Source organism: Chaetura pelagica, unplaced genomic scaffold, assembly GCF_000747805.2.
Source record: "Chaetura pelagica isolate M959 unplaced genomic scaffold, ChaPel_1.0 scaffold117, whole genome shotgun sequence".
NCBI classification, from domain to species: Eukaryota; Metazoa; Chordata; class Aves; order Apodiformes; family Apodidae; genus Chaetura; species Chaetura pelagica.
Window position 1 is genome coordinate 3952952 of NW_009954185.1, and position 10335 is coordinate 3963286.

General features: G+C 38.3%; 1 protein-coding gene across 1 annotated transcript in view; it reads left to right on the forward strand.

The window, feature by feature from the left end:
- The window catches only part of BCAT1 (branched chain amino-acid transaminase 1, cytosolic), a 40936-nt gene that overhangs the window by 18899 nt on the left and 11702 nt on the right, over window positions 1–10335 (forward strand). Inside the window, exons 4-7 of the mRNA XM_010003010.1 lie at window positions 2077–2187; window positions 3043–3162; window positions 5320–5483; window positions 7155–7297. Coding sequence (XP_010001312.1) covers window positions 2077–2187; window positions 3043–3162; window positions 5320–5483; window positions 7155–7297 — 538 coding nt within the window. The remainder of the gene's footprint in view (window positions 1–2076; window positions 2188–3042; window positions 3163–5319; window positions 5484–7154; window positions 7298–10335) is intronic.

Consider the following 10335-nt stretch of genomic DNA (forward strand, 5'->3'; position numbering starts at 1 on the left):
CAATGAATACACAGTGGGTATAGTAAAAATGATGAATTTGGCATTCCCTCCCCTTTCTCCTTGCCCTCCATGATGCAATGTGGTAGTCTGGATCTTCTGTACTCCAGATCCAGTTCCTGTGATGTACAGATGTCAGATAATTTTGTTTGCATACCACTGTAGCAACCAACCATCAAGCAACCACAGCAGTTGCTTTTATTCAAGTTGAGCATTTCTGGAACACATAACTGTCTCCCTTTTTAATGAGTGAAAGGTTTTTAACAGCTCTGGAAGGTTAAAAGAATTTCTATTTGGAGAAAAAGATTGAACAGCTCGAGAAGGCTTTGTGTTTCAGTAATGATGTGATTCTTCTCTCAAACCATTGATCAAATCTTAGTAGTAACATTCCTTCCTCTTCCCTCTCATTAAAAGTTCTGTGAATGTGTTTGGGAGAAGGGGGGGTGGGAGGGGACAACTGTTCTGTCATAAGAAAGTAGCATTACAGAAATGTGGCATTAGTTAGCAACTGGCACAATAAAAATTGTATCACAGTATCAGCCATACTACCAGCTATGCTGTCCTTCATTAAAGATAGAATTTATTTCTTGTATCTACAATGTCTATCCTAGGAACAGTTTTTTCAGAACTGAGTACAAAGCTTTTAATAAGGTTGGCATTGCCTTAGGAATAAGATAAATGTTGAAGGCAAGAAGTTCTGGGTTCTAATTCTGGTTCTGCTGCATGGCTGGCATGTAGCCTGAAGAAAACTGCTGGGATTCTTGCAATCCAGTTACAACCCAATTAAAATTTGTCATGTAGAAGGACCTAGCTCTGTCATGGAACTGCAAAAATGATCTCTAAACATCCCATTTCACTGATCCTTATGGGAAAACTGTATAGAATTTAATAATAATGAAGCCCTGAGTATTGTACAAAAACTATTAATATACAAAGAGACTGGATTCTTTTTTTGAAAAAACAACCTGCGTAAGTGGACTTCCAATGGCATAGAAAGTCTTTCCAGCCAGTTTTTTGTAACAGGACAAAAGCTCTGAGGAGTCTGATAGCACTGATGCAGTTAAATTTGTAGAACTGGTACTCTAACGTAATGTACAAATAAATGCTTTAGAAAATAAATTGTAAAAATCTTAACTCTTTTCTGAAAGCATAGGTGATCCTTTAATACTGAATCTAAATAATATCTTTATGTATTAAAAAAAAAAAAATCATCTTATATAATGCATGTGGTTTCTGTCTATAACTGGAAATTATCAACCTATAACTGCGAACAGCTATGGATATTTTATAGGCTTTCTTTTTTTTTGCTGTGGTTAGGAGATGCTGTACAGCATTCTGTTGAGAGGGCACTGGTGGGATAAGGGTTTCTGGTAAATTAATTGTCAACACCAGTCATCCAGATTCTGCAATTTGATGCAATAATTATGGCTAATTTAAGTTTACCTAAAGTTTTGATAAAACTTTTGCATGTATTATTCCTCTATTGTAAGGCTGATGCATCTGTCTTTCATGCTGGCTAAATATCCTTCCACAACATGGGAGCATAAGGAGAAAATAAGTGACCAAGTTTTCGCTACTAATAGAGCAAGAACTGCAACAGAGTTCTCTTCATAATTTTATTTTGTGTTTCCTGCCAAAATGCATTTTGGACAGAGCTCTGGAAGTGATTAATGTATATAATTAAATTCTATAGATGTTTTCCATAAGGGACAATACTCTTTTGGCTCAGTTTTGGGTATTAGTCAGGACATGATGGAATAGTTAAGTCAAACATGCTACAAATTTTAATTGCTGTAACCAAATTATGGGGAGAAAAAAAGGTTATTGGAAGTCCCCTGACAGAGGAAGATATACCTGAGGCATAGGTAGGTCATCTTTGTGATATAAACTTCATGATACTACACACAAGAGTGCGTTGCAAGGATTAACTAGTTAGCATTTATGCTTTGAGTGCTGTGAGCAGGAAAGTGAAGTTCTTTTCTTTCCAAAGGATGTGTTCTGCTTTTGCACAGATCATCATTGGGACAACAAGCCTCTATTATTATTTTATTTCCTTTCCCTCCTTTTTTGGCTTGCTAGTTGTTTGAAGGAATGAAGGCTTACCGAGGAGTGGATGGCAAAATCCGCCTGTTCCGGCCAACCCTCAACATGGACAGGATGGCACGATCAGCACGACGAGCAACTCTGCCAGTATGTAGCCAAGGCATCTTATTCTCCTGAAGTTAGAGTGTGTTTTAATTTTCAGAGTTCAAATCTCTGAAACTTCACAGTAATGTAACATTTATCAAACACACCCACTCTTGAATAGTTCAGTTAAACTTTAAGATATCATATTCAGTGAATTGTCTGAATAACTTTTTTTCTGTTAAATCACAACAGTGTTTTGCTTTGTTAGTTTCCTCCCTACTGCCTCTATTTCTAAGGGGTGAGCACTGCAGGTGTTTACATGCAAACAGCTGATTAAATTGTTTTGGCACTAATGTTCATCCTTTTCTTCTTTCCTCTTCAGTTAAGTCCTGCATCTCCAAGTGCCTTCATATTTGGTCATGCTAGCAACCTAATGCTGCTTCTAGCAGTTGTGTATTGGCCAGTGAATTTCTGTACTTATTAGCTTACTAGTAAGCACTTTGCAAGTTTGTAAAAGTGGGAGATTTGTTGGGCACCTAGAAGTTATAACCCAAAGTACTCTTCTGCAGAAGAGGTGGTGCCATAGGTTGCAGCATGCCAAAGTGAAGGCTGCAGGCTGCACAGGGAGTTTTCTGTGTGTGTGTTGGAGGCAAGAAGTGTTAATGATGCCTTTTTACAATCTCAGGAGGATACTTTGTAATGTTCAGAGTATTGTATTAAAAGGCACAGTGACAAAGACCATGGGATCTTAAATTCTGTAAGAAATTAACTTAAGGATGATGATGTCCTATGAACCTCTGCTGACTGTCACTAACATATCCTGATGAAGTCTTCCCCTTAGCGTATAGGTCTGTAAAGACCACAGTGTTCAGGCGATATTTATCCTCTTTCTTTTCTCCCTTTGCTTTTCCTTCCCAGTGTTTTGACCAGAATGAGCTGTTGGAGTGCATCCGGAAGCTTGTGGAAGTGGAAAAGGAGTGGGTCCCATACTCAACCACTGCCAGCCTGTATATCCGTCCTACCTTAATTGGAACTGAGGTGTGAAACGTTTCTCCCCCCATCCCCCCCACCCTCATTAACTTCTTTGTATTTAAGCATGAGGCAAAAGCCTCCATCCATAAAGGGAAATACACAGCAATCACTGGACAACAGTATTACAGTCCGGAGGCAAAGTCACCTGTAGCTCGACTTCACAAATTTATGTTGACCACACCACCACCTAGTGGACACACTGATTCAGATCACAGAAAGTAAACTTCGGTTAACTATTTTGAATGGTAACGGCAACATTTAGATTAACTAAAAGGATAGCTATTTGTGAGATGGTAGTGTATGTCTTTTAAATACTAATAATCGGGGGAAAAAGTGAGGAAACAAACTTTCTTTGTAGAGTATGTGATTTCATCTCACACCTCCATCCTGACCTTCAGAGATTTCTACCCAGTAAATAAGGTGGCGCTTCTGAGAGAGACTTTTAGCAGAACTAAGAAAAGTTATTGCATAAATTCTTGAACCCAAATAAATCCGATCCTATAAAAGGCTCCTTAGCAACTAGGTATCAGTGTGTATTCTGTGTGTTTCATGTGGGTGAATCAAGCTTATAGTATTTATAAAGAGAATTAGAAGCAGGGAGTTTATTTAAATTAAAACTCTGAGGCAAGAGAGAAACGTAAAAGGTAGAGCATAGGGCAAAGAAGCCAAAGAGTGTATGGTTCCCAACTAGGCAAGTTACACTTCAATATCCACATCTGTAAGTAGTTACCATACATGAGTGTGATACATTTCACAGGTGCTCTAGAACACTGTTAATTTAATGCTTGTAAAGTAGTTGCAGATTTTCAGATGGAACAATCTCTACTCAATGAAGTATTAATATTAAAAATGGAGTTTTCTTCCTGTTTCAGGCTAGCCAACGTATATGTCCTTTCTGTGATGTTGTATGTTGTCTCCATGTTGCAAGTTCTGATAATCTTTTGTGAATCAGCAGAATTTAGAAACTAAATCAGCACAATCTATTGAATGATTGTATAAGAATCAGAAAAAATATCAAGATCTCAGTTTATCTTTCTCTTCTTAGAAGTTTTGCTGAAGGAGTAAGGTAGACAGAAATCAAAAGAACTCGGTGCCTGAGGAAGGCCTATTTTCTCTCTCACTTCCCAGTTTAGCTTGACCTGTTTTGTGCACAGGACCTTTGATCCTAAAAATTTAAGTTAAATAACTTTTTTTTCAATGAAGACCTAATCTTAGAAACCAAAGATCAGCATGTTCTTTTTACATGACTCGTTTCTCTGAGTGGAGATAAAATACTAACACACTCAGATGCTCAGAAGATCCTAAGAATTGCATGCAATCAGTTGTATGAAGCACTGCTTGGGCAAGGGATTTAGACAAAGTGACCTTTACAGGTGCTTCCTGACATCAGTCATTCTGTGATTCTGTCAGTCCTAAGCTTTTCAAGGAGTTGTTTAATTAAGCAGTCTTCTACCACCATTCCAACTTTGACCAGTGCCAGACTTTTCATCTCCACCATTAAGTATAGAAGGTGGTGACTTGAAGTATGACGGGCTGTCTCGCAGACTGGAAGGGGGAAGAAAAGTGATACATACCAGGTTATTTTCTGTGCTTTGGTGTGAACCATTTCTAGGAGGCAGATAATTTTATCTTGTCACAGTCATTCACAGAGCCAGCACTCAGCTCTACCAATGTCATTCTAAGAGGCATTGGCTAATTCTCATCACTAATGTGGCTAAGTGGTTCCTCCGTTGTTGTTGTTGTTAGCAGTGGCCCTCGCCACTCCTTTCCCTAGAAGGCTTTTGCAGGCTTCTACTGTGATTAATATAATTATATAGCATCTTATTAAGCTAATATCTGAGTTCTTAAAAGCTTGAAATAATTTGAGAAGATTAGGTATGTCTATGTTTAACTACATATAGATATATATATACAGAATGCATAGATAAATGAAACAGCTGTAAGTTAATGGTAACAGTGTGTAAAATTAGGGCTGTTGATGTTGTTTGGATGGGGAGGAAGTTATATAAATATTTTCTCCTCATTGCAGCACTTTATATTGTCCTAGCAAAAGGACTCTTGTGCTGTGAGTCCTCTGAAAGTAGTGTTTCAGAAGCTAATTGTGCAGCATCTCATGTTTGAAGTGAAATACACAAGTAACTTCTGATTTGTTTACATTTTCAGCCCTCTCTTGGAGTGAAGAAGCCAACTAAAGCCCTACTGTATGTCATACTGAGCCCTGTGGGCCCTTACTTTGCAAGTGGAAGCTTTAATCCAATATCCTTATGGGCAGATCCAAAATATGTAAGAGCCTGGAAAGGAGGAACGGGGGACTGCAAACTTGGAGGGTAAGAAAACAAAATTCTGCATCTTCTACATAGTTTACAAAGGAACTTTGTTTTTTAGTGAAGTATATAATGCAGCAAAAGTAGAAGTATTCAATGTAGCAGTTAAACAATGAGTATATACATATCTATAACAGATATCTATAACAAATATTTCAAAATTGTACTTTGCAAGTATTATTTATACAATTCAGTGGCATTTTTTTTGGATATTACATCCAAGTGGACTATCTGCAGGAGCAGTTTCACAGCATCTCAAGCTGAGGAGCTGTACCTGGAAGGTGTCCATGTAGTACTTTGGCTGTTCCCCTTGCAGAAGATGAGGCTAAATGTATCACTTCTGTGATGCAGCATTCATTATAGGAGCCTGCTGCCAACTGGGCAGTAAGCAGCATTGACTACTGACCTCCACCCTTGGCAGAGAGTCCTGACAAGCCATCTGCAGTTATGTAGGTGGTATGGGTGTTAAAGGGAAAGCAGGAGACAGTTATCTGCCTTGGCTAGACAATAGTCTGACAGTTTTCTGCTGAACTAGGCCAAAGCACCAGTTAGGTAGAAAGGTGATTTTTAACGTTTGAATACTTAACTTGTCGAGTGAAGCTGCTTAGGACTTGACTGGAGCAAGCATCTTGGAAGTAGTTAAATAAATTACTTGATTGTGCATCCTTGGCTTTGGTTTAAACAAAGGTTATTGTCTCTAGCTATGATTTTCTTTTCTAGGCAGGAAGTTAGCAGTTGTTAAGTAAGGGCTGCTCCACTGAGCTAGTAGAATAATCAAAAGGCAAGAAATTACTGAGAACTACTCTTTCTTTGTGAATTTTTTGCTTAGTTATAGAAGTATATTAATTGTTTCCTGTGCATCCTTCATACATCAGCTGTGAAAAAAAAGGAATAGTCTAGAGTCACTACTGCTTTGGTTTGTGCCTAGAGGTGGAAACTTAACTCCTGTGTGGTCAGCACCTTAGGGCTGCTGACTTTGGGTCTTGATAATTGTTGAATATCAAGAAGAGAAAAGGGCTTTTCCCCTCCTCAAAGCCAAGTAAACATACTATTCAGCCAGGTTCACTGTATAGGCAATATTTTAGGAAAACCTTTCCTCCTCAAGGATATGGAATTCATTGACTCCAATTTGCAGCTCTTGAAGCTGTTAATTGTGCAAGTATCTTTTACTAAGAAGAAATAACTCTCTTCTGGTGATTTTTGTGTTTCAAGAGGTTCATCTAACATATCAGCCATCTCTTAACCTGAAATATATGAGATGAGGTAGATGATTTTATCGTTTTGTTTTTTTAAAACCATGAACTGTATGGGAATTGCTGCAGTCTCTTCAGAATGCCATATGCTAAATGAATAGAAATGCTTTCCTAAGGTGTCTAACTGCAATGATTAGGATGTTCAGAAAATTGAAAAAAAGGTATTTTAAACACAATTTGGATGGATATGTTTGAACTGTTAATGCTGTTCAGCCTTTCAAAGTTTTTACTGTAGATACAAATGACCTAGTAAAATACTAGCAGAGTACTTCCAATGAAATATTTCAGGGACAAGCAGTGACTGTGCAGAGCACTTACTGATAAGGTAAAAGCATACACATCCTTGCATAGAAATGATAAAATATTCAACCAGATATTTATAACTCTTTGCTCTTCCTTTTCTTTTTTTTTTTTCTGGAAGGAATTATGGTTCTTCTATTTATGCCCAACAAGAAGCCCTGGAGTTTGGCTGCCAGCAGGTTTTGTGGCTCTATGGAGAAGATCACCAAATAACCGAAGTTGGAACAATGAATCTGTTTCTCTACTGGATAAATGAAGATGGAGGTATAGTAACACAAAATATGTAAACTTTAATATTAGAGTAGACAGTTGGGATTATAATCCATAAAATTATTAGAGTGCATATCATAAACTCTTAAATGAAGTTGATTTAACAAAGGAAATACATACTCTCTTCTTAAAACTGAGAGATGACTTAGTTATACCATTGTGAAAGAGGAGTTTTTGGGGGAGCTGTGACTCTTGCCTGCTGATAGCATACTAAATTTTTGGGCTAGTCCATGGGCTCCAAGGGTAGAATCTAGCCATATACAAGGTCACACTGCAGGTTTGCTGTCAATGTTAACAGTGTGCTTGATCTTGAAGGAGTTGTTGAGTTAGAAACCACACAGTCATACTAAATACAACTTATGGCTGTGTAGCTCTTCAAACTTTGTGGTTTTGGACATGAGTAGTTCCCATCTTCACTTTCTGGAGAGTCAAATGTTCCTGAAACATAGGCAAAAGAGTTTCAGCATCCAGCTGATGAAGAACTCAGCTCTTTCTTTGAGGAATTTGAAGTCCTGTCCAGAGAGAGAGGAACATGTCAGTCAGTGTTCCAAATGCTCAAATGATGCTTTCAAGATATACTGTCTTTCCTTAAGCCATTGTACCTCTTTGTACCCAGAGTCATCTCTGAATAATGTAAAAGCTGATTAAAGAGCTATTTATATAATGAGCAGCCAACTATTTAGTAATCTCAAAAACACCCATCAGGCATGCAAGTATTCCGTGCTTGAGAAGTGGTAGTTGCACCTGAGAACTGGTTTGGAAGGCAACATAACTAAGCCAATGCATAAAGGAGGATTGAGCCAATGCATAGGAAAGTGAATAAAAAGACACCTCCTGACTTTCATGAGTGCTGGCCCTCCACGAATATGAAATGTTACTGAAGTTTTGCATGGCAGCAGATGCAGGGTTCAGATGCAGATTTTGTCATAGTACCATGGATACCCCAGAAAATTGTAATTTTTCTGACAGTGCTCAGCTGCAATACAGAGGCAGCATTCTGTGGGGACAGCAGTGTGCTTTGGATAGTGCAGAGTAATGGGAATCCAGCTACCTGACTCCCATCTCCAGTTTCATTACTTGTTCTTCTGCAAAATCTTTACCAATTGGTAAGAAGAATAATGATGCTCCCTCAGTGCTGAATCTGTGAAGCTTTGTGAATTAACCTATAAATATGAAAAATCTTGTTGTCAGTGTTAGAGTAGTGGTAGATTTGTCAGTGTAGCTAGAGGGCCAAATTCAAGCCTTGTGTAACTTCACTGGAGAGACACAAAAATAGATTTTGGCTCATTCTGCCCAGGGAAAGGACACTGAAGGGAGGACATAATTAGAATTCAATGTTCTCATTGTACTTAAACCAGGAATATGCTGGAATTATCCAGCTGCAGCACTGCACTGTTCCAAAGATCTGCCAATCACTGTGTTACCAGTGCACTACTGAATAGTACTATTGTGAGGTGGCCATAGCAAACAACTTGTAATTCATGCCACCCAAGCTAACTGTACACAGGCAAACCTGCAGTTTCACATGACATGGTCATTAGCATCATTGGGGCCACTTTGCTGTCTTCCATTGAAGTGCATTAAAAAATTAATGCTTAATTTATGAGATCTTTGGCTGAGAATCACTCTTGCTGCTAATGTGTGTCATCCCATACCTGCCTATGGCTTTACATTGTGGTTTGAAAAGTGTTATGTTCTGTCACTTCACAACAGATTCTTACTTTGACTGTGGTTCTGCTTTGTTATGCAAATTTTGCAGCTGAGAGAGTGATTTAATATAAAAATAGAAACTGCAAATCATGATCAAAAGGAAAATGCCCTGATTTGTGTGTTAGGAGGTCAATGCAGAGTAGTCTGAACTCCTCCCCTTGGCATGTAACAGATCAGACTCAGCCTGGTAAAGCCTAGACTAAAGGACATCTATGCTTCCAATGAGAGTAGTCTTTCCTTGCAAGCCTTTGCTGTATCTTTTCTAGCTAAAGCATTGTGACTAAACATGACACATTGTCTTGGGCAGCAGGAGGAGCCTGGTAAAATCTTCCATTTATAACATTGAGGAAGGAGTGAGCTAACTACTCAATCTTTTGTAAAATAACAGGATGTATTCTCTGCTGCTCTTCTATGCCTGCAGATGCTCTGGCTGAGGCTTGTAACATGACCAATCTGGATCCCTGCTGTTGCATAAATGCAGGACTGTGATATTTCATTAATCAAATACAGGTTATGTTCACAAAGTGAAAATTTTGGTCACCCAGCATCCCCTTCCACCTGCCTCTTGAGAGCATGTAAGAATCTCTGGAGGCTGTCAACACTGAAACTAATTTCCTTTGACAGTTTCTGTTCTTCTGTCTAGAATGTAAGCTCGACTTTATGGAAAACCTTAAAATATAAACATACATGCATCCTAAATATTGCTAACTATGAAATTTGTGTGTACTTCCCAAGAATTCAGTTTCTTGAGGATAGTTTGGAACCATCTGGCCTTTACTTCTAGCTTTAATGTTAAGGTATTGTGAATAGCATTGAAGCATTGCTTAACATTTTTATGCTGTTATTAAAATGGGGATTAATACTGCCCACTTAAAAATAGCTTACATACATAAAAAATGAAATATCTTAGAGGATTCTTTGGAACAGTCAGGTAAAATACCAGGCAAGTTTGCATAGTGTTCTGTAGGCAGATCATTATTTGTGCAGCAGAAGTAACTTGAACAAGTAGACTATTAACAAAATAAGGATTGTACATTCTGCTCTAATAGAAAGCCACAGCAACAGCATGGAAGGGAGAGCAGCAGCAGAATGAGATGGCAGATGAAGAAGGTGAAGTAATTGAGGAAAGTAAATTGACAAAGAGGTGAAGACAGGGTGATGGAGAGAAAGAATAGAAAAAAAAAAACCCTGAGGGAAGTAAGAAGAAAGAAATAGAAAGGTCCAGAACAAAATGGAAGCAGAAGTCAGCTACCAATAATAGTGAAATCAGGGTTTCCTGGACTGATAGTGCTACTACTATAACAGTAACAGTAGTCAACTGA